Source organism: Stigmatopora nigra, chromosome 5 (assembly GCF_051989575.1).
Source record: "Stigmatopora nigra isolate UIUO_SnigA chromosome 5, RoL_Snig_1.1, whole genome shotgun sequence".
In the NCBI taxonomy this organism is placed as follows: Eukaryota; Metazoa; Chordata; class Actinopteri; order Syngnathiformes; family Syngnathidae; genus Stigmatopora; species Stigmatopora nigra.
The window spans coordinates 895,557-917,090 of NC_135512.1; the positions used below are offsets into that span (position 1 = coordinate 895,557).

Sequence of the window (21,534 nt, forward strand, 5' to 3'; positions counted from 1 at the left end):
GGACATTGGTGACCTAAAAGTAAAGTTTTTTTATATTTAAAAAAAAGGCAGTTTTCCTTTTTTTAAAATATTTTTGTCAAAAGATATAATTATGGTTTTATTATGAATGATATTAAATGTATTTTAGATGGCATATTTTATTTTTTGTGTTATATTTCATGTATTTTATTTCATTAAGTGGGCAGATGTTTATATTTTATTGTAAAAATGTCAAATTAATTATTGGTGTCTTAAATTTTAATCTCAGTTGTATCTATTTTGTATTAAAAAATATTTTTTTTTCAATTTGGCACAAAAATAATAAAAATAGAGGGCAAGAAAAACAGCAGTTGTGTTAAATAATCCATTTTTTTTCTTCCTATCCTTAACCTGAGGATACGAATGTCTTGTTGTTGTTTTCCTTGTTTGTAAATAAAGACGAGGTGGGCCATCTGCTAGCCAGATTAGCGCCTCTTTTGACTTAATAAAGCAACAGCTCATCAAGCCGCCGTGATTTAGCCGCACACGAGGGGATCAGATGAGCGTGTTGCCACCAAATTTGTTCATTATTCACACTAACTTAATTATTCATACTCGCCTGAGCTGTTTACGTGATGACAGAAAGAAAATGTTAGCTACGCTAAAGCATCATTTAGCATTTTTCTAAATGTTGTCATATATTATCATTATTTCCTTTATTTTATATTATCAAACTTTTTTTCTAAATGCAAGGCTTTGTTTAATATAAGTAAGACTGCTAAAGCTAATTATTAAAAGATTTATCAAGTTGAATCTTAATGTTTTTAAATGGCATTATTTTTATACTGTGTTGTGCTATATCGCCCCCTAGCGATCTGATTGATAATTACAGGGCTAAAGGAGCCATAGAGTGAACAAGGCATGATGAAAATGTGGTTGATTTTATTTTGAAAATTGATGACCTCGAGAAAATGCGGGAAAAGACGTTTGGTTGTTGTTAAATCGAACGGAATGCTTTTATTGTCATTATACAAGTAAAATGAGATCAAGTGCACAGACAACGAAAACAAACGAATATTTACATAAGTAAAAGCGGAAGCATGCTAATTTTAATTGGTGCTAGCACACTTGTGGCTTAGCACTACTTTTGTTTTAATATACATTTTGGATACTTCATTTAGGCCGTTTCTCATCGGGATATATATAAAGAATGCCTTCAAAGACTAAATTCATATCGCATAACTTTCTTTTAATAAAATAAATGAAGAAGATCTTACCGTGTGTGTATACCATGCGTCATGGCCGGCGCAGCTGGTTTCCGGGGTCCTTGCGTGTCCTACGGTCAGTCCAGTGGTGGCTTCCCGAACAGGTGCCTGATAAAAATCTCGTATTTTTTCGTTTATTTTCCATCGTTGACCTTCAAAAAATCCTTCTAACGGTTGAGATTAAAATAAAAGGTTGTCGAATTAAGGAGCTATTAACAGTGTAAATTGTAAAAGTGCAAAATACTAGGTTAAAGGTGGAGTGTTGTAACAGTTGTGCGTTTTCAATTCAGGCAATAAATTTAACCACCACTCAATCTCAAGCCATTATTTGTGCCTTTATGTATAAAAAAATGAATAACATGCCATGAAAGCATGTCCGTTCAAGACTCCTGCTCCAATAGTTTGACGGCCTCTCGGAGGTCCTCGACGACCCCGTCCACGTCCTCCTTGCTGGTGCTTCGGCCCACGCTGAGTCTCAGGGCATTGGACGCCACCTCGGGAGCGATGCCGCAGCTCAAAAGGATGTGGGAAGGCCTGAGGCCATTAAAAAAAAGATCTAAATATTATATCTAAAATGGTCCCACACCCTTGGCATAAATGTTAAAGTCCAGCAACGTGTTTACCGATCGCCGCGGTCTGAATGGCAGGCGGCGCCCACGCTAGCCTGAAGCTTTTTGCATTTGGACAAAACTCGCCAACCTGCGGGAAGAACGGCACAAGTGTGGGATATTAAAAACAAACTATCACGATATGGGCCATTTTATATGCCACAAATGTCATAATTTGGTGAAAAATGCATCAAGTAAAGCTGCAACCTACAGCAGGGACTATTATGCATTTAAATAAAAGGATTAGAGCTCAATCTAAATTGGGCTCCATCTGCTGGCAGGAAATGTGCATTGCAGGAACACCACCGTCAACAGAGGCATTTTGACAGAAATAAAAATATTGTTTTAAAAGGCAAACCTTGTAAATGTGGACCCAAAATGGACACGTTGCAAGTATTGGGAAGGCGGGTGGAACCCGGGAAATGATTATTAAAGTGCAGCTTGTTTTTGAAGACCACCTGTCAATCAAAAAAAATAATAATATTATAAACGCTTACATATTTTGAGATGTTTTTAAAGACACCTTGAGACGTTCCTCCAGGTAATCACGTATGTCTCGCATGTGTTTCTCGTGTTTGGACAGGTCACGTGTCACCAGTTCGGCAGCCTATTGGACATAAAAAAATGTCTTTAGAAATTTATATGAATAAAAAAATGGATTTTCTCAAAATATTGCCAATTAACATTGACTTTAATGGGAAGTAATAGATCTCAAACAGGGTGAGCTTCAACTGGTGCCAGTTGTGAGCTGGGATGAGCTCCAGCACCCCCTGCGACCCTTGTGAGGATAACCGACCATTAGCAAAACCTACCTTTCCTAATCCAGCAATCATTGGTGTGTTTTCTGTGCTATAAAAAATAAAAATAAAAATGTTACAAATGTAAAAAAAATCATTTTTTTAAATAAAACTTAATTACCCGGGTCGATAGTTCCTCTCCTGACCGCCGCCCATCAAGATGGGATAGAGTGGCGTTTTCACCCCGAGACCGTTGACAAATAATGCGCCGATTCGCGGCCCGTAAAACTGTGGGAAAAAAATTACATTTTTTTTAGGTGATGGCGCCACCTTCAGGCAAAGCATTCCCACCTTGTGGCCCACCACAGTGAGGTAATCCACGCCCAGGTCCTCCACATCCACCGGGATTTTTCCCAGGGCTTGAGCGGCGTCCGTGTGGAGGAAAACGCGCCCGTACGGCGACGTTAGCGACGCCAGGCGGCGCGAAATCTCACGGATGGGCTGATGGGAAAAAAAAATATGAAGGGAAATGCTATGATTGGTTATTTCTGAAACGTCAGCCAAAAATACTAAGATATTAGAGACTGGTGTCAAAGTGGCGGCCCGGGGGCCAAATCTGGCCCGCCTGATCATTTTGTGCGGCCCGGGAAAGTCAATGATGAGTGCCAATTTTCAGTTTTAGAATCAAGTTAAAAAAAATTAAATCAATTATTGTCATTTTTTAATCATTTTTTTCTGTTTTTAGTTCAAAAATCATTTTGTAAAATCTAAAAATATACTTTAAAAAAGCTAAAATAAACATTGTTTTAGATCTATAGAAAACGGAATATTCAGGGCTTTTAATCCAGTTATTTTAATCCATTTATATAAAAAAATAATCTAAAATGGTCCAGCCCACGACTTAAGACGTCCTATTAAGAGTGTATTTTGGGGGCGGACTTTTCCTACCATGATGACCCCCGTTTCGTTGTTGGCCAGCATGACGGACACCAGGCAAGTTTGGGGGTTGACGGCCGCCACCACGTCGTCCACCTCCACCCGTCCCGTCACTTTCGAAACCGGCACGGAGCTCCAATCTGTGGGAGAAAGCAAAGGTAGATCTCCAAAGGCGGTTAGCCGGCTAGCTTGTTAGCATCCTCGTACCCGCCAGGCCTTCCTTCTTCAAATGTTCGGCAAACAGTTTCACCGAGTCGTGCTCCAGGTCGGAGACGACGACGTGCGGGAGGATTCCGACGTGGCCATTTTGCCGGCGAAAATGCTCCACGGCCGTGTAGAACACCAAGTTGTTGGCCTGAAAACATTTAGAAATGTGAATAATTAAAAAAAAATAAAAAAATAAAAAAATCAACAATGACCTCAGTTCCTCCCGACGTGAAAATGATGTCTTGGGCTTTCCCCCCAATCATGGTGGCCACATTCTCCCTGGACTGGCTAATGACGGACTTGGCTTTCTTCCCTTTGAGTGAAAGAACAGTTTTCTTAAAAACAGTTCATATTTCAAAATGATGAATGACATGAACATTAAATGGCTTCACCTGCTTCATAACTGCTGCTTGGGTTCCCCCAGGCGTCCCACAAGGCCTCGTACGTGGACTGGATGACTTCCGGGGCCACCGGCGTTGTCGCATTATAGTCCATATATATCCTATTTGTTCAATAAGTTCAAATATTAGCAGCTAATTAGCATACAATGCTAGCACAGTGGTTTGAAAGGTCCCACCTGTCGTTGTCATCTTGTCCCTTAGCGCTCTGTTGATTGGCCATCTCCTGGTAAGGACGAGAAAATGCAAGGGTGTCAGACTCAGGTTGGTTCGCGGGCCGGATCATTTTAGATATAATATTTAGATATATTATTTATAAATGGATTTAAAGAACTGGATTAAAAGGCCTGAATTGTCACAGCATATATAAAATACGCATATTAAACCCGTTTGAAAACAAATACTACAGATGATTTGGTTTTTGGACGAGGAAAGCCGACATGCACCGCTCCAATATGGCTGCCATGAACGTACGCACAAACCCCCTGACGTAGTTTGAGAGCGCCGTGCTCATGATGCATTTAGGAGAAGTTGCAAACTGAGTTACTACGAATACTTATACCAAGAAGCAGCATAAAACTATCATTTTGTACAATGATTTAAATCAATGATACATTAAAATACGCATTTATAAATGATAGTTCTAATGATGACTAAAAATGAAACCAAGTCATATTGAAACTAAAACTAATACCCAAAAATCATACAGATAGAAATATATATTATTTAAAGCGTATGACTAATAAATCAACGATTTTGACAAACGCAACTCCCAATTGAAATGTTTAACATGAATTTTATGAATCACTGACGTCGAGTTTGACGTGTACCTTACCTGCTGGCAATAAAAGTCGTAATAAAAAAAATAAATATAAAGATGCTACATGCGTTTTAAATCGATAATCTTAATTTCTGACCTTGTCAAATGATGTACAACGTCGCTTGTCAGTTTTTAATAGCGTCTCGTTCCTCGGAGTCAATCATCTGCTAGCTAAGCGAAAGGCAGGGGATGCTACCCAATCGGGTTGCCAGGTTAGCAAATTCAGTAAAGCAGTCGCCCTCTATTTTGCAACTTGATAAACAAACAGGTTCGTTTGATTGATGTCAAATCCTGTTGAATAAACATAATTAAGTGATTTATAGACATATATAGATGTGTAAAATAGCATCTGGATGTAAGTAAAATATAACCTTTTACATGATGTGAAGCCCTGGCAACCTACTTCATTGAATTCTGCCGTAGACGTTGCCAGATATGTTGATAGAAATAGAAATGAAGGAATTCTGCAATTGAAATGAGTATTAGTAGTAGTAATTTCATAGTTACAGTTCATATTGTTAGTGGAGTGTCAACCTTAAACTTTTTCTTGAGCAAGTGATGTTTTCTGGTCATTTTAAAAATAATCTGTTCTTATAATAATATTAAAAATAAATTTCCAAATTAATACTATTTAATCAATACGTATTCATCTTAGCAAAGTAGACAAAATTGTAGTAGTACGTACCTTTAAGTTGAATCTTGACTCACTTCACAACTGCATGTTAAAGTTAAATACAACTGAACTCGACATAAGAATACTTTTAAAAAAAGATAAAGTATATTTTTCACGCTATGATGTTGCATCATTGTAACTTTTATTTGAATTCCGTAAATGACGTGTTTCAGTGCAAACACACACACACTCACACACACACAAACAAACATTTGGACGCTTTACACTCGAAAAGAGACACACGGAACTTTTTACAGTTGCCCGATGATATGATACACACCGTTCACAGCAATCGTATTTATTATATATACAATGCGACGTCTTGTTTTTCTTTGTTTTTTTTCTCTGAGAAAGAAAAGTGGAAGCACAAAAATTTGCCATTTTCCATTCAAAGCAGACGGCGATCAAATTAATAAATTAAAGTAAAACGACTGTCATAAACAACAACGGTGGCGCACACACGTAAGCACTTGAGTCGTTGTCGTAGCGACCAAATGTGGGTTTTATACATTCAGTGCTGTGATTGTGACACCTTTGGTTGGATGAAAAACGAGGATGGGATTGGTCGCCTATGTGTTGCTGGGGAGAATTGCAAATTGGATATGTATCGCATATGAATGGACATGTAGAGAATTAAATGTGTTCAAATTTGCCATATAAAATGGTGGAAAGTGAAAATAATTGTGGCAAAATTACCGGGACCGGACGTTTGGTCGGCGACCAAACATCCAGGTGACCAAACGTCCAGGTGACCAAACGTCCAAGTGACCAAACGTCCAGGCGACCAAACGTCCGGCAACTAAACATCCGAGATCCCAAAATTATGGGCAAAAACTAGTGTTAAAACAGAGCGGCTGAGTGGTTAGCATGTCGGCCTCACGGTTCTAGGATCGTGGGTTCGATCCCGGGCTTGTGTGGGTTTTTTCCGGGTACTCCGGTTTCCTCCCACGTCCCCAAAACATGAATGCTAAGCTAATTTAGCCCTCTAAATATGATATGATTGGTTATTTTGTCCCCTGTCTGGTGCCCCTGGTAAGCTAGGCTAGGCCCCAGCACCCCTTGCGAACCTTGTGAGGATAAGCGGTTCAGAAAACGAATGAATGTCAATTTTTTGTGAGCTCACACTCAAGTTGGCTGACTTGATGCGTGCTCACATCATCGGAAAAGTGAAAAATGAAAATAAAAGGTCTGTAAAAAAAATAACAGAAGTGAAACATGTTCATCCTTAATTAGAATAAATACATAAATAAATAAATAAATAAATTATAGCAGCGTGAAGGTTGTCCAAAAGAATGCAACCGTGAGGCACTACATGTCATCCATATGGTAGAAAGTACTTGGATACTACTGGTACTCCTACATTTCTCCTGGTCTGACCACTTCAGGGGGAGTAGGAAAAAAGAAATTCCTAAATTTCTCCTGGTCTGACCACTTCAGGGGGCGTAGGAAAAACGAAAACTTCAAGTCAAAGTGAGGTCACGTGTTTAAAAGGAGAGAAAAAGCGTCTTCGAAAGTGCCGCGTGCAGAAATTGCACCGCTTTACAAATACACGATTTTGTCTATGAATAAATAACATGCAAATGGAAAGAAATACTAAAAAAAATAAAAGCCAGGTGAAAAGTGGAATGTTTCGAAATGTGCGCGTGAAGGTGGCGTCCTTGTGGTTTTTGTGCGAACACGGAGGCAGCGTGTGACAAAGACATGTTTTCAAAATATGCATTTTTTAAAGAGACAAAAGTATTTGGACACACCCTCTTCAAAACATAGTACACAGCTGATGGATTGACCTTCCTTGGTGTCCCAATACTTTTGTCCAAACAACCATTGTGTCCAAATACTTTTCCACCAATTTCCCTTCATTTTTGTTGCTTCTGTCTGGCTAAATTTCAATTTTTTTTCCGCAAAATTTTTCCCAAACTGAAATATTCATATTTCTGTCCCGTCCCAATACTTTTGCAAATTCGCACGCACACAGATATGTACCGTATGTAAATATCAGGCCGGATGTGCCACTTGACTCGACTACATGACATCACCGCACACGTGGAATGTGATTAGCGGGCTGCTTTGAGAAAGTCCCGACACCGGGGGGCGCCGGGGAGCGCTGGGAAAATGGCGGCGACGACAGCGGCGGTGAAAAGAGAGCCTCTACTATTTACATCTCAAGTCTTTCCCGTCACATCCTCATCGGACCTACCCGTCTTCTGGACAACTTGGATCTGAAAAAAAAAAAAAGTTAGCATTTGTTAGCATGTTAGCATGTGAGCTAGCACCATTTTTCCTTTTCGTCATGTGCTAACCTGATGGTTCCCGCCAGGAGAGGATTGAAGGCGTACAACCAATCGTGCATGTCCTTGTCGCTCGTGGCTTGAAGCAAAATTCCGCGGTGCTCCGTCACCACCGCGAACGTGTTGGGCGTCTAAGCACAGAGGAGAGTCGGTTAAGCGTCTGTCGCTCATCACTAAGGCAGTGCTTCTTAAATAAGGGAGGTGCTTGTGACTTTAGAAATGTTTTTATTTTTATAACGTGCAGTACCATGTTGATACACTAGATGGCAGTGGTGTGCTCACTGGCAGAGTTGGCACCAAAGAAGAAAAAAAACTAAGAACTATCCACGGAGGAAAGGCAGATAGTGAGTTAACTTAGTTTAAGTTAGCTTAAGTCGATGCTAATGGTGCTAGCTAGTTTATTGTGGTAAATAAAATAGTCAGCACTGTTAGCATCGTAAAGTAGCATACTTAAAAAATGGATGCATTTAATTTAATGTAAACATGGTGAATATTTGCAAAAATCGTGTGCCATTTAGCTAATGTTGTCGCTAGCACCGTTAGCATCACACAAAGCAGCATACCAAAAATAATTGGATGCAATTTAAGTTATTTTTTCAGCAAAAACATGCCAAATAGTTGCAAAAATCATTTACTGTTTAGCTAACGGTGCTCGCTAACACTGTTAGCATCACACAAAGTGGCACCCATAGAAAAAATGGATGCACCGAGTTATTTTTTGACACGACGGGCACCTTGAGCATGGCCTGCTGGTCCTCGCTGTACTCCACTTGGGCGGCGGACAAGTTGAGGATGGCGCGTTCCACGCCGTCGCGCTCCGTGTTGTAGATGTAGACGTACGGCCGGCGTACCGCCACGTAGCGCTTCACCCAGCCGTTGGTGTGCGGTTCCAGGAAGTGGAGGTAACCCTTTTTCGACACGATGGGGCTGCCGGGAAAGTAAGCACTTAGCAGTTGGCAGTTAGCAGTTAGCACATCTTTGCTAGCGAAACATTTCGTTGGCTGTAATTTGAATGTCTTGGCTAACATTAAAATACAGTAGTTAGTATACAGTACACTATTTTTAAATAAGAAGTCATCAATAAGATGTAAAGTAACCAAATGTAAACATTGAATTTAAGACGCCAAATTTGATTTCCCAAAAAACTTTCAAAAGTTAAAACACACATAAGACTATATTACCTGACTCGGATCTCCTGGATGTCGGGGACGAATCGACGTATGCGCGGTTTGATTTCCGAGACGGCGCCGGCGCACTTCTTGCCGTCACCGTCCACCGCCTCCACCGCCGCTGCTTCGGGAGTCGGGCTGACGGCGCGGGAGCGAGGAGCGGGAGGTCTGCGACAAAAAATAAGAAGGCCTCTTTTTCAGTAAAGAATTCAATTCAGCCTCTATTCTTAGGTTATGCTTCCATTTTGAATACCTTTCAAGATGAGATGCGTTAACGTCAACTCGATTTCATGTGGGCCGGACCATTTTAGATAGAATATTTAGATTTTTTTATGATAAATGGATTAAAAGAACTGGATTAAAAGCCCTGAATATTCATTTTGACAAAATGATGTTTGAACTAAAAACAGAAAAAAGGATTAAAAATGACAATTATTGATTTAAAAGGGGTTTAAAAAATCAGGAAATTTAATATCCATCTATACTCTTCAATTTAATTTGATTTTAAAACTAAAAGTCAGCAATCATGATTTCCGGGCCACACAAAATGATGCGGCGGGCCAGATTTGGCCCCCGGGCCACCACTTTGACACCTGTGCTCTAATGTAACTTATTCTTTTTCCCCCAACCCCTTCCATTTATCTTTTTTAGCGACTTATAGTCCAAAAAATCTGCCAATCTAAAAGAAAACGAATGGAATTTCAACACAAGTACATAAAAGAGGAAGCTCACCTGAGATCGGCGTTGCTATAGCAACCCTCCACCAGGGAAGGGCAAGTAGACGAGGGGGCAATAGTGTTGAGGGCGGAGACGGAGGCGGAGTCTCTCAACGTGGTGACGGACATCTCGGAGATCTGCACAAACATTAACTTTAATATATATATATATATATATTTTTTTTTTAATGGCGGCAGGAAACAGGAAGTACGACCTTGCTCTCGCTGGCGCTGACGCACAAGGGGGCGTGGTCTCTGTCGAAGGAGTGCGTTAGTAGACGCAAACACTTGGCGGCCAGTTCGCGCTGTCGCTCGGTGGGCAGGGCCGGCTCCCCGGGTTCCTCGCCGGGTGGGAATCGAGCGTCCTGATTGGTCGGCGCCGAGGTAGACTCCAGCTTCTCCCGCAAGAGCAGGAAATGTTTGGTTTTCTCCACCTGAGGGGGAAAACGGCGTGGAAGGCGGGGTCAGGTTCGTCGGCGGTCATTTGGCGGTCGGTTTTCTCACGTCTTGAAGCAGGCTGAGCTTCTCCAGCTCCCATTGGTGCTCCAGGATGAGGCTGTCGCTACGAGGGCGCCAACCGGCCAGGTTCTCCTCGCCGCGGACGTACGCCACCGAGGTGTCCAACACGCGGCGCCGGCGCCGCTGCATGCCGGGGCTCCCCGCGTCGGCCAGCTTGCACAGGCTGGCCTCGTACACGCCCGTCACGCGGTTTCTGGGAGGGGGGGAGCAAAAAAAATGACGTTTTTGGACAGTATACTATGGAATTAGCGTTCATCTCGAAACAGCGCCCCCATAGTTATGGTGGCCAGGTGGTGTAATTACAGTTGCAAATTAAAATAGTTGAAAGTTTTTAATATTTTCCTTGACAAAAAATATTTCACAATAATTATAATTAGCGTTTGAGGGTTTCTTGGAGGGGGGGGAGCAAAAAAAGATGTTTTTGGACAGTTGAGTTTGGTTTTTGGTTGAAGATAAAGATAAGACAAAAAATTTCATAGCGTTCATGATCTGTGTTAGCCTATATTGCTAACATGTTATATTCCTCGTCAACCTCTTCTTTTCCTGAGCGTTGGTTTGAAACTAGTGTTTTCCTCGCAACAGCGCCCCCTTTTCCGTGGTGGTCGGATGGTGTAACTACAGCTTGAAATTCTCAAGCTCTCGATATTTGGCTTGTTTTAGTGGGAATATGTTTTTTGGAAGAGTGGGACTAAAAGAAAATGATTTTTTGAGGGGTGTTTTGGGGTGAGGGGTAAAACTCACCCATCTGCCGCTCTCAGGCTTCCCGTGCCGAAAAGATTGCGGATGGAACGCGAGGCGGACAGCTTGGCGTCGCGAGAGTAGAACACCATGCACACGTCTTTGGTCACAGTAGCCGGTTGCGTACATTTCTCCATCTGAAAATGAGATTTAAAAAAGATTCAGCCAATCAGAAGACACGAGGAGACAAATGACCAACAAAAAGTTATAATTTTGTGTGTTTTTTTAAGCTAAATAAAAATGTCGACTGACCTCCAAGTAAGCCGATAGCGTCATGTAAATCTTCTCTCCGTATGGCGTGACCCTGTTGAGGAGCAGCGAGTTGTGCATGGAGCTGTCCCACGCCGCCTCAAAGCGGTAGAAGGTCCTAAGGGGCGACCAATCGCGTCAATCAATACGAGAAGAAGACGAAGAAAAATTGACGAATGCCGCCGAGAAATGGACATGGGAAAAGAAGTTTGAGGTGGGAGTTTGGAGAAGAAATGTCAGCCTTTTATTTTGAAAGGACTGAAGGGGAAGTGAGCACGATGAAGGGAGAGGATCAATACCTGGGATCCAGTCCCCGACCGGAGATGCTGGCGGGGGGGGAGGCACAAGGGATGACAGACACAGGAGAGGAGGAAAAAAGGTAAAAGAGACGGCAGATGCTCCGCCACACTTTTTGCGCCCACCCAAAAAATTATAAAATAAAATCTAAAAAAAGATAAATAAAATTTATATATATATGAATAAAATAAATAAATATAAAATAAAGAAATAAGATATATAAAATAAATACATAAAATATATAAAATAAATAAATAAAATATATATAAAAATATATAAATATAAAATATATAAAATAAATAAAATATATAAAATAAATAAAATATATAAATTAAATAAATATAATAAATAAATAAAATATATATGTGTATGTATACTACTTACGAATGCTTCGAGGTACGAATTTTTTAATATGCAAATGAATGACTCGAGATACAAAAAAGTTTCAAAATCCCCCAAAAAGTAAATTAATTTTCCTTAGACGTGCAACCAACGAGAGAATTTACATATAAAGTACACCTCTACTTACGAATTTTTCAAGTTACAAAAAAAAAACAATTAATTTTGTAAGTAGATGTACGACTGTAAATCTATCCCAAAAATAAATAAATAAAATAAAAAAATCTTCTTGTGTGGGTACGCTAAATCGAAGCAAAGCAACGCCGACCCTCCATGCAGACGTGAGCCAATCAAAGAATGAAGATGGACAGCGACACGGGTGGAAAAATGACTTGGGAAAGATGAAGCGGAAAATACAAGATGGCGAACCCCCGCCGTCCGTATCTTTGCGCCAAATTCAATGCTTGTACGTTTGTAGCGTATCGCTAGCGGATAAACGGGGGTTCGCCTTGCGTAAGTTAAAAAAAAAAGGGGAATATACCTAGGCATGTCCGAATCAAGAAATTGTCTGTAAAAAAAGCAAATTGATGGGGACAAAAAAACATCAACAAAAACAACATTAGAGGACGGGAAGGAGAAAAATGTTAGAAGCCATTCAACATTAGCTTATACTTTATAATTGGCAAAAAGTTTATTTTTGCAGACAAAAGTGTTCAAAATTATGTTTAAAATTCATAATGCTAGCCTGTAAGCACAAAAGCATGCTAATGAAATATGAGCTGATATAAAATGACTAAGTGAAATGTTAGCAAATAATAGTAAATCATGCTAACAATAATTTTAATGCGGTTATGAAATGTGTTTTTTTTATGCATGCATGCTGCGTGAGATGTCAACAAAAATATTCCTATATTCTTGTCAAATTAAATATTATTTTTTAATATTTTTTGTAACTATTTTTTAACATTCTGCCTTGTAATTTACGTAAAAAATCAACATGTAAAAATATAAATAAATAAAAATGAGAGCATGATACGAGCATAAAGGACTAATATAGAAGTACAGTAATCCCTCGAATATCGCGATTAATGTAAACTAGACAATAATTGCAAATTAGGGTCACCCCTATTATAACTATTTTTTATTTTTCTTCAGGGCTGAGTCCTAGTAGCAAGAGTGGCTTGCGCTAACGAGTTTCATGAATTTTCAGATTTTTATAACTTTAAAAAGAACAAAAAAAACTTAATTTATGTGTGTGTGAGTGTGTATGTTAAGATTCTCTCGCCATGTTTGTCCAAACCATGCAACGTAGAGAGTTGAATTTTTTTATGGTGACCAGAAACAGCTGTCGGATGTATGTAAACTCAATATTTTATTTGTTTAACACCCATTTTTCAAAAGAGATTTTTTTTTAATGTTCACAAATTGTCTTTTGGTCTTAGATGAGCTGCTTGTAATCATTAATAGCAGAAAAAAAGTGCGATAATCGAGGGAAGACTGTATATACAAATATAGAAAAATAAATACATAGATTATTATAATAACATTCTATTTATTATTAATATTAATACTGGTTAAGTACCTGTCGTCGTGCAAAGGCCTGACGTAGCCAGCGGACAAAATGTTGAGTGACAGAATGTTGGGGTCCACCGCGCTTTCGTCCCATTCGGGGGTGTTGCGAAGTCGCCCTAGTGGGTGGGAGGGGCATACAACGGAGGGTGAGCGCCCCCCCATGGTCCAAACGGGATGACGGCGCCAACGTACCCACGACCAGCTCGCGGACGTCTCGCCATTCGATGTCGCCGCCGGATTCGTGCACGATGGTCACGGTGATTCTTCTCTGGAGGCCCTGCGTTCAAAAAAAGTGAAATTTTTGAAATATTTGATTAGAAATAATTCATTTTTTAATAATAAAATTGGATTTTGGCTCAGTTAAATATAAAATTAATGTCAAAAATTTTTAAATATTTGTTTTGACGCAAAAAAAGAAAAATACTAGCCAAAAAAATTAAATATTAACAAAAATTCATATTATTTCAAGAAATATGCATCAGGAAAATTGCTATAAAACATTGTATGATCATGAAAAAAAAATGAAATAACTTAATTTGTCAGTTAAAAAAAAATGTTTAATAACAAGTTGAAATTTTCCAATGAAAATCAAAGTATTTCAATAAAAAAGGCCCATTTTCTCAAATTTTCATAAATAATAATTTTCTATCCAAAAACGACTATAAAAATAAATAATCCGCCAAACCTGATGCAGCAAAAAGGTTCCATGACACGGCATCCCACCCCTGTGGTCCACCACGGCGGGAATGTAGCTAAAAACAACAAAACAAAAAGGTATACGGTCATTTCTCCTCTTATTTTGAAGGGACAGCTCAAAGGAAAAGGAACTCACTCTCCATTAGCTTCCAGCTCGCAGATCTCGAAGAAAACCATCAAGTCGTACTTGCAGTGGCACGGTCCCGCCTGCGGGCGCGCCACCTCCGTCAGCTTGGTGGCGGGAACTAAAGAGGAAGTGGAGAAAGTTAGACAGGAAGTCCAGCTTTCCGGCGGGAAAGAGAGAGGAAACAATAGGACCAGATTTTACCAGTCAATAACATATTTTTTCATTCTTTTTTTAATTTTTAGATATTTTTGAATATATCAAAAATAAATTGACCAATTGAGGAAAAGTGAAATCTGACTGCACAAAAACATTTGCCACATCTGCGTAATTATGACCTATTGTCGTATTTTCTGGATTATAAATCGCACATTTTTGATAGTTTGCCTGTGCCCGCCCGTGGCTAATGCTAAAGCTAACGAAGACCGTTACACAGTGTTGTAGTAGATAGAAATTATGGACTATGTGTAACCTATTTTTTGTGATTGTTGTTAGCGGTAGCGCAGATGTAGCTTATGTTGGGGAAATGAACGCACACTGACGTTTGCGTGGTTAAAAATAGGGAGAGCGAGGAAAGCAAACAGGAAAAAATCCACGCCGCCAATCCTGACACGTTCAACCAATCCCCTTGTTTTATTTCTTTTGCAACATTAGCTTAGAATGTTAGCGTCATTTTGGGTGGTTGGTTAAAATAAATTGTGTCAACTTAGGATTTTTGGTGATTTTTTTTAAAAGGACTACAAAATTATAGAATATTTAGTTTAAAAAAAAAAAGAGTAAAATATGTATATTTTTTATAGGTATTTCTTTTTTTTAAATTATATTTAGGAATATATTTTTTTAATAATTAAAAAAAATACCCAACTAAGAATTAAAATTAATTGTTAAAAAAAATTAAGGGCTATAAAAATTATCATATAGTAATCTCTCATGAAAAAATATTTATATATTTATTTAAAAAAAATTAAGCATAAAATGTATATTGCTTTTTTTGCGTAAGTTTGAACGAATCAGGATTGTCCGGTAATCGTCGTTTTTGACCAACCGGGCTTCTGCGCTTTAACGACAGAACAAATGGCGGCTTGGGGGGCGGGCTCAAACTCGGGGGCGGGCTCCTTCGTTTCCATCAGGAAGGAAGCGGCCACCCCCGCGGCCGAGATGGCGCGGCCCGACAGCGAGTCCACCAGCGCCCCGTTGAGCGCCTCGGGTACCAGGTGGCGGATCAGCTCCAGCCTCTGGTCCCGCCTCCTCTCCCAGTCGGCTGCTCGCGGACCGACCCAAACGTGGGACGACGATAACGACGCGTGATTGGTCAGCGTTTCACGCCGGATCTTACCCGGTTTGGACAGCGGCATGACGCGGGGGAACTGTCTCCGGCAGGGTCGCAGCGGGCTGCGGGGAAAAAGAAGGGGGTGTGGTCAGAGGAAGGATGTCCGATCCGATTCGGGAGGCGGGGCCTGGTGTCAAACCTGATGACGTCTTTGCAGAGAGGGAGAAAAGCTTGTTTTTGGTAGTGTCCAAAGACTTCGAAGACGATGGGTTGAGCGCCGATGTAGTCCACGAACGATTTGGTCACTTCCACGGCGATCTGGAAAGACATTTGATGGTGAGGAGGGAAGTGGGCGAGGGCTTTTGACTTGGGGGTGTTAAACTTGGGGGGGTTGGTGGACTAGCTAAATCTGAGAATAGTTGATTTTGGGCCAAAAAGTGGATTCACTTGCTGTCCATAGCGCTAAAAGAGTCAGTTGGGTTGAAAAGAGTCAGTTTGATTGAAAAGAGTCAGTTGGGTGGAAAAGAGTCAGTTGAGTTGAAGAGTCATTTGGGTTGAAAAGAGGCAATTGGGTTGAAAAGAGTCAGTTGGGTTGAAAAGAGCCATTGTTGTCAATGGCAGGCAGTGAGTCAATTGAGTCAATTTTTGGGGTACTTACTAGTCACTTCTGGTAAATTTTGGACCACTTCATGTTGGTTTTGTGGCATTTCCAGGTTCCTTGTTAATTTATAAGCTGCTAACATGGAGTTGGCGGGCCAGCTAAGACTCCCTAGCGGGCCACTTTCGGCCCGCGTGCCACAAGTTTGACACACCCAGGTGAAATGCTAATTTTTGTTACATTTTGGACGTGATAGAAGCCAAGCGGAGCTCCGCGTCCGGGATTCTTCAGCGGTTCGGTGGAGAAGGCCTCGTCGTGACGGTGGATAAAACTGTGCACAGGAAGAAAAAAAATGGAAAAATCTTTTTGACTCGATCCCGACACTCCGGCGGGCCCGCCAAAATAAAAGCGTGGTGTCTTTGACCTACTTGAACTGGCAAAAGACGTCGGCGTACTCGGCGGAGATGTCCAAGGCCTGCAGCACGGTCACCCGGAAGGTGAAAACGTTCCCCATCTGGAGATGTTCGGCCGTCGCTTGGACTTGGCCGTTAGGCCCCGCCTTCACCGCCGTATCGTCCGAATCGTCGGCAGATGCTGGTCACACCGGGAAAAAACAGCCATAAAATAACAGCCTTAAAAATAAAATTTGTCTATCTTCCCGATTTAATGAGAATTTTGACGTATCATTTTATTTATTTTCATAGTTTTACTTCTTCATTTTGAGAAAAAACATGTGTTTTGGTAGTTAAATAAAAAAGGGAAATTATTTGAGTGAATTCCAGAACTGATTGGACATCTATGGCCGTCAATGGCAGCCCAAAAAGGGTTAAGTTATAAAAAGGTCTAATAAAGCAAAAAATGCTCACAAGTGTTATTGTTGACTTCATCCGCCGAGGGTGCCGTGTGGCCGCTTTGTCCTTGGCCCTCCACGATGCGAAGATCTTCCTCCGACACCCCCGCCCGGGAAAGACCCGCCGGGCAAGACTCGGACTGGAACTGCCATCAGAAAAAAAATTAAATCAAAATTAATAATCATTGGAGAGATACCAAACGTCTCAAAAAGTTCATAAAAATGTGAAAATCCAGTATAATATTATTTTAATGAAATGGTAAAAATATATACAGTGATAATTTTACAATTGGCACACTGCGAGTCCCAGGGATTCGCTTGTCTGAAAACTGTGCGTCCCAGGAAACTTGTCACGAGTCCCAACATACTACGGATGCAAATAAAACATAAACAACGATATATAAACATTCAGATTTAATGTATTTATTATATGGTTTAGGGTTAGGGTTTATTTATCATTGTACTAGTCTTTCAGCTCGTAGATCCTCCTCTCTTTGCAGCCAAAAGTCTTTTGAAATGTGCGTATTTTTCCTTGCCGACCCCGTTTTGCTTCATGATCATCGATCGAATCTTCTGCAGTTCTTTTCTTACTAGTTGTATTTTTTAACTGCGAAATAACTATCCAGACTGTTTTGCTTTTTCTGAAACATTTTTTATCTTTCTTACACTATTACGAAACTCTTGCTATCGCTTTCTCTCCTTCGTCTGCTAGTGTCTGCTAGTCTCGCCAGAATTATTTCGCAAAGATTATGTGGAATAAATTGGTTTGCTATCGGATATATATGTGTTTTGGTTTTTTTTTTTTGATAAAAATTTCTTTGCGTCCGAAAAAAGCACATTACTTGAAATTGTGCGTCTGGAAGAAAAGCTGTGCGTATCAGACGCAGGACGCAGAGGTAACGAGAACACTGTATATACAGTAATCCCTCAAATATCGCGTTTTTGTAAATTCATAAAAATGTGAAAATCTAGTAGAATAAAAATATCTATATATTATTTTAATGATATTATAATATTATATACAGTAATCCCTCAAATATCGCATCTTATTTTTGAGGGTTTAATTGTAAATTCATAAAAATGTAAAAATTTAGTATAATAAAAATATGAATATATTATTTTAATATTATAATATTCTATAGTCATCCCTCGAATATCGCATCTTATTTTTAATTGTTTTTTGTAAATTAATAAAAATGTAAAAATATAGTATAAAAGAAATATTAATGTCATTTTAATGATATTATAATATCCTATATGGTAATCCCTCAAATATTATCTTATTCTTGATAGTTTTTTTGTAAATACATAAAAATGTGAAAATCTAGGATAAAAGAAATATTAATATATTATTTTAGCCATATTATAATATTCTATACAGTAATCCCTCATATATTGCGTGTTATATTTAATGGTTTTTTTATAAGTTCATAAAAATGTGAAAATCCAGTTACAATAGTTGTGACCCTACTTTGCAAATTGTCTACATTAACTACGTATTGGAGGAATTATTGTATTGTCACTAGCATAGACAACAAAAAAAATGAACGTTCCCGGTCAAAAAAGATGGACGTCAATGGCGGTCAGACTTGCTACCTTTTCATACTGTTGATCCTCAAAGGAAATCTTAGCCGTCCCCGATTGTCTGACCCCCGATCCGTAGTCGGGCGCCTCTTCATCGGCTGTAGAAGCCAAAAATTGGCATTGTTAGCTGGTTGAGTTGAAGCCCCGCCCACTAGGCCACGCCCCTAAGCGGCAACTTACCCGATATGGCCTGCACGGCCACCCGCAGGAAGCCCTTGACGTCGCCCCTCTCGCTGACCACGGCCACCCGGTGCACCAGGGGGACGGGGTACAGCAGGTTGCTGAGGTACACAAAGGACCTGGAACAGAAAGAGGAGGACAAAATGGCGGATTGTGGGCGGGGAGGTTGGGAGGTCGCCGGCGAATCGGAGCTGCGAAGCCACCAAACACAAGCTGGGCGACGGCCATGGCTGCCCTTTACGATTGCTGTCATTGTTCCGCTGTGAGTTTTGCTTGTTGTTGGCCTTGTGTTCAGTGGATGGGGCGGGGCTTAACTATGGATGGCATATTTTTGTGGTTATGTACTCAAGTTAAAAAATTTGAGGTTATTTTCTGGTTAGATCATTGTCATTATCTTTTTGATTAAGTGATGTGCCAAAATTAAATAAATCATTTTTGGGAAGGTCAAAATGAGGAAAATGGAATATTTAGAGATTAGGGTTTTGGTTGTATATTAAAGATGATGATGTTATATAAAAAATAAAAACATAAATCAGTGTTAAGTATGGTATTTATAATCAGCTAAAAATATATGGGAGAATATTATTTAATTAGATGACATAAAAGTGTGGCATTAAAATAAATAATTTTGAGAATTTAATGTGTTTTTAAATTTACAAAGCAACACAAAATCAATAATTTAATTAAATATATATCTTGCATTGTTTGAGATTTAAATCCCACTTTATGCACTAATAATTTGTATTATAATTTATGCATTTGTTTATATATTTTTACAATTACATATATTACAATTACATAATCAATTCTTTTTTTAGTATCATTAAAGTCCAATTTTCTAATTAAAATAACCAAAACAGTCATTATTTCTATTTTTTTAGTTATCTATTAATTTAGTGTTCAAGATAATTCAAGAACGAATAAAGGGATAATTGCCTTATTTTGCATATTTATTCAATTTTGGCACTTTCCGAGGCACTTTTTTTTAACTGTACTTTCTAACATAAGGAGCCAATTTGAGGGGGCGGGGACATTTATGGGAAAAAGGGGGGACGGCGGGCAGGGGGCGGGGTCATGACAAGATTGGTGAGGTGTCAAGAAAGGCATGCTCAGGACAAAAAATTAAAATAATAATAAATAATGTTTTCCTTTGACGCTTAAATGAGACAGAAATCATCGTCATCGTCACACGGGGGAGGGCGGGGCAAACACGGCTCAGCCACACAGCCGACCAATCAAACCAAAGGACGGACGGACGCCTCGCGGAGGTCATGGAAAACAAAGACATCCATTGAAAAAAAAAATAATAAATAAAAAATTTAAAAAACAACATGATAGGACTTGTGCTCTGGCATGCCTAAAAAGAGACGGACGGCTAAGGTAGAAACCAGCTCTTTCAAATTAAGATGTCAACTTCCTGTCATGTGACGATATATCGGAACAGTGACAAGTAGGTCATTGCTATTATTAGTAATGTTATTATTATTATTAAATTGTCATTTGAAAGAAAAATGGGATTTTTGGTGAGATCAAGCTTCTAGAAGCTAGTTTCCTCTAGCTTATCTATGGTATTTTACATTGAATGTTAGCATCAAGCTAGTGTACTTTGGACAGTCTTCGAGCTGGGTTCTTAAAAGGGTAGTTGTAAACAAATAGTTTAAACAATGTTTTTTTTTTTTTTAATTATTATATTGACTAATTATGTATTTATTACTTATTTATCATTTACTTATGTATTTATTAAATATTAATTATTTATTGATTGTTTATTTATTGATCATTTATTTATTTTTTGATTGATTATTTATTATTGATTGATTGATTGATTATATATTGAGTATTAATTAATTATTTATTTATTTATGTATTTATCATGTATTTTTTTTTATTTATGCCAAATTGCCCTTAACTGTGAGTGTAATTAGTTGTTTTTCTCTAATGTGAATGATTGGCTAACCCCGGTGTTGGCCGGGACATGCTCCGACACCCCCACAACCCTAGTGAGGATAAAACATTTCAAAAAAATATATTTCTTGACGATTAATTTAGCATTCATTGTTATTACTTCCTGATTATGGATTTGTCTGTTTGTTCGTGGCTGTTATTTTTGCACAATTTTTGTTCATTTTACACAATTCACTTGTATAACGTCAATAAAATAAAATTTTCTTACATTTAGCTTTGTGTCTCAGTACGAAAGAGCTAATTCCGGGACCCCAGCTGGACGCTCTCTCTCCCCGTAAACCTCACCAACCTTCCCACTACACTGAATAATGGCGAGCGGTCGTAAAAGGGATCCTGGCCTTCGCCGGAGCCCGGGCACAGCTCTGGCTCCTCCTCCTCCTCCTCATTCTCCTCCTCCTCCACCTCATCCTCATCATCCTCCTCCTCCTCCTCATCCTCGTCCCCCGCCAACTCCGAGCTGGGCTCGTCCAAAAAGATATCGTCGTCCAATTCCTCCGAGGCGTCCTCCTCGCCGCAGGGGCGGGCCTCCCGCGGCGGGGGGTCGTCGGTGGTCTCCGAGGCCGACGGGCTGGGGGACGGGGTGGGCTCGCTCATGCGTTCGCTCATGCACGCGTTGAAAAGAGGGTTTCTGGGAGAAGCGGGTTAGTGGACACAAAAGGACACACGCTCAACACCGTTCGTTGGTTCGTTAGTGGAGGCGGGGCTAAATGGATTCACAACCCTGTCGCCGGGCGGTGGCTGGCAGAAAAGGACTATTTGTTTTTTAGGGATGTATCTT

At 39.7% G+C, this 21,534-nt stretch overlaps 2 protein-coding genes across 4 annotated transcripts in view; both read right to left on the minus strand.

Annotated features, from left to right (window-relative positions):
• Nucleotides 1-1,539: 1,539 nt before the first annotated feature.
• Nucleotides 1,540-5,632, minus strand: scly (selenocysteine lyase). 3 transcript variants are annotated; one of them, XM_077717146.1, is made up of 15 exons: nt 5,615-5,632; nt 5,333-5,393; nt 5,027-5,220; nt 4,289-4,338; nt 4,104-4,213; nt 3,924-4,024; nt 3,712-3,859; nt 3,517-3,644; nt 2,920-3,069; nt 2,750-2,856; nt 2,644-2,680; nt 2,355-2,438; nt 2,190-2,289; nt 1,847-1,922; nt 1,540-1,757 (listed from the first exon to the last, which is right to left on the minus strand). In XM_077717146.1, the coding sequence occupies exons 4-15, from the start codon at nt 4,330-4,332 to the stop codon at nt 1,604-1,606; spliced, it is 1,239 nt and encodes a 412-aa protein (XP_077573272.1). In that variant the 5' UTR covers nt 4,333-4,338; nt 5,027-5,220; nt 5,333-5,393; nt 5,615-5,632; the 3' UTR covers nt 1,540-1,603. The 3 variants fall into 3 exon arrangements, with proteins under 3 accessions (XP_077573272.1, XP_077573271.1, XP_077573273.1); XM_077717145.1 differs by having other exon boundaries at nt 4,289-4,335; nt 5,615-5,630; XM_077717147.1 differs by lacking the exons at nt 5,027-5,220; nt 5,333-5,393; nt 5,615-5,632 and adding an exon at nt 4,945-5,018 and having other exon boundaries at nt 4,289-4,335.
• Nucleotides 5,633-5,722: 90 nt separating this feature from the next.
• LOC144196416 (kinesin-like protein KIF1A) overlaps nt 5,723-21,534 on the minus strand; it is a 30,353-nt gene continuing 14,541 nt past the window's right edge. Inside the window, exons 25-46 of the mRNA XM_077716574.1 lie at nt 21,046-21,384; nt 18,792-18,910; nt 18,624-18,709; nt 17,044-17,173; nt 16,606-16,771; nt 16,418-16,508; nt 15,779-15,897; nt 15,646-15,701; nt 14,322-14,430; nt 14,175-14,241; nt 13,682-13,766; nt 13,500-13,605; nt 12,459-12,485; nt 11,285-11,399; nt 11,036-11,169; nt 10,280-10,487; nt 9,991-10,209; nt 9,792-9,913; nt 9,072-9,227; nt 8,625-8,817; nt 7,903-8,021; nt 5,723-7,821 (exon numbers count right to left, since the gene is read on the minus strand). Of these exons, the coding sequence (XP_077572700.1) occupies nt 7,779-7,821; nt 7,903-8,021; nt 8,625-8,817; nt 9,072-9,227; nt 9,792-9,913; nt 9,991-10,209; nt 10,280-10,487; nt 11,036-11,169; nt 11,285-11,399; nt 12,459-12,485; nt 13,500-13,605; nt 13,682-13,766; nt 14,175-14,241; nt 14,322-14,430; nt 15,646-15,701; nt 15,779-15,897; nt 16,418-16,508; nt 16,606-16,771; nt 17,044-17,173; nt 18,624-18,709; nt 18,792-18,910; nt 21,046-21,384 (2,809 nt within the window). The 3' untranslated portion in view covers nt 5,723-7,778. The remainder of the gene's footprint in view (nt 7,822-7,902; nt 8,022-8,624; nt 8,818-9,071; nt 9,228-9,791; nt 9,914-9,990; nt 10,210-10,279; nt 10,488-11,035; nt 11,170-11,284; nt 11,400-12,458; nt 12,486-13,499; nt 13,606-13,681; nt 13,767-14,174; nt 14,242-14,321; nt 14,431-15,645; nt 15,702-15,778; nt 15,898-16,417; nt 16,509-16,605; nt 16,772-17,043; nt 17,174-18,623; nt 18,710-18,791; nt 18,911-21,045; nt 21,385-21,534) is intronic.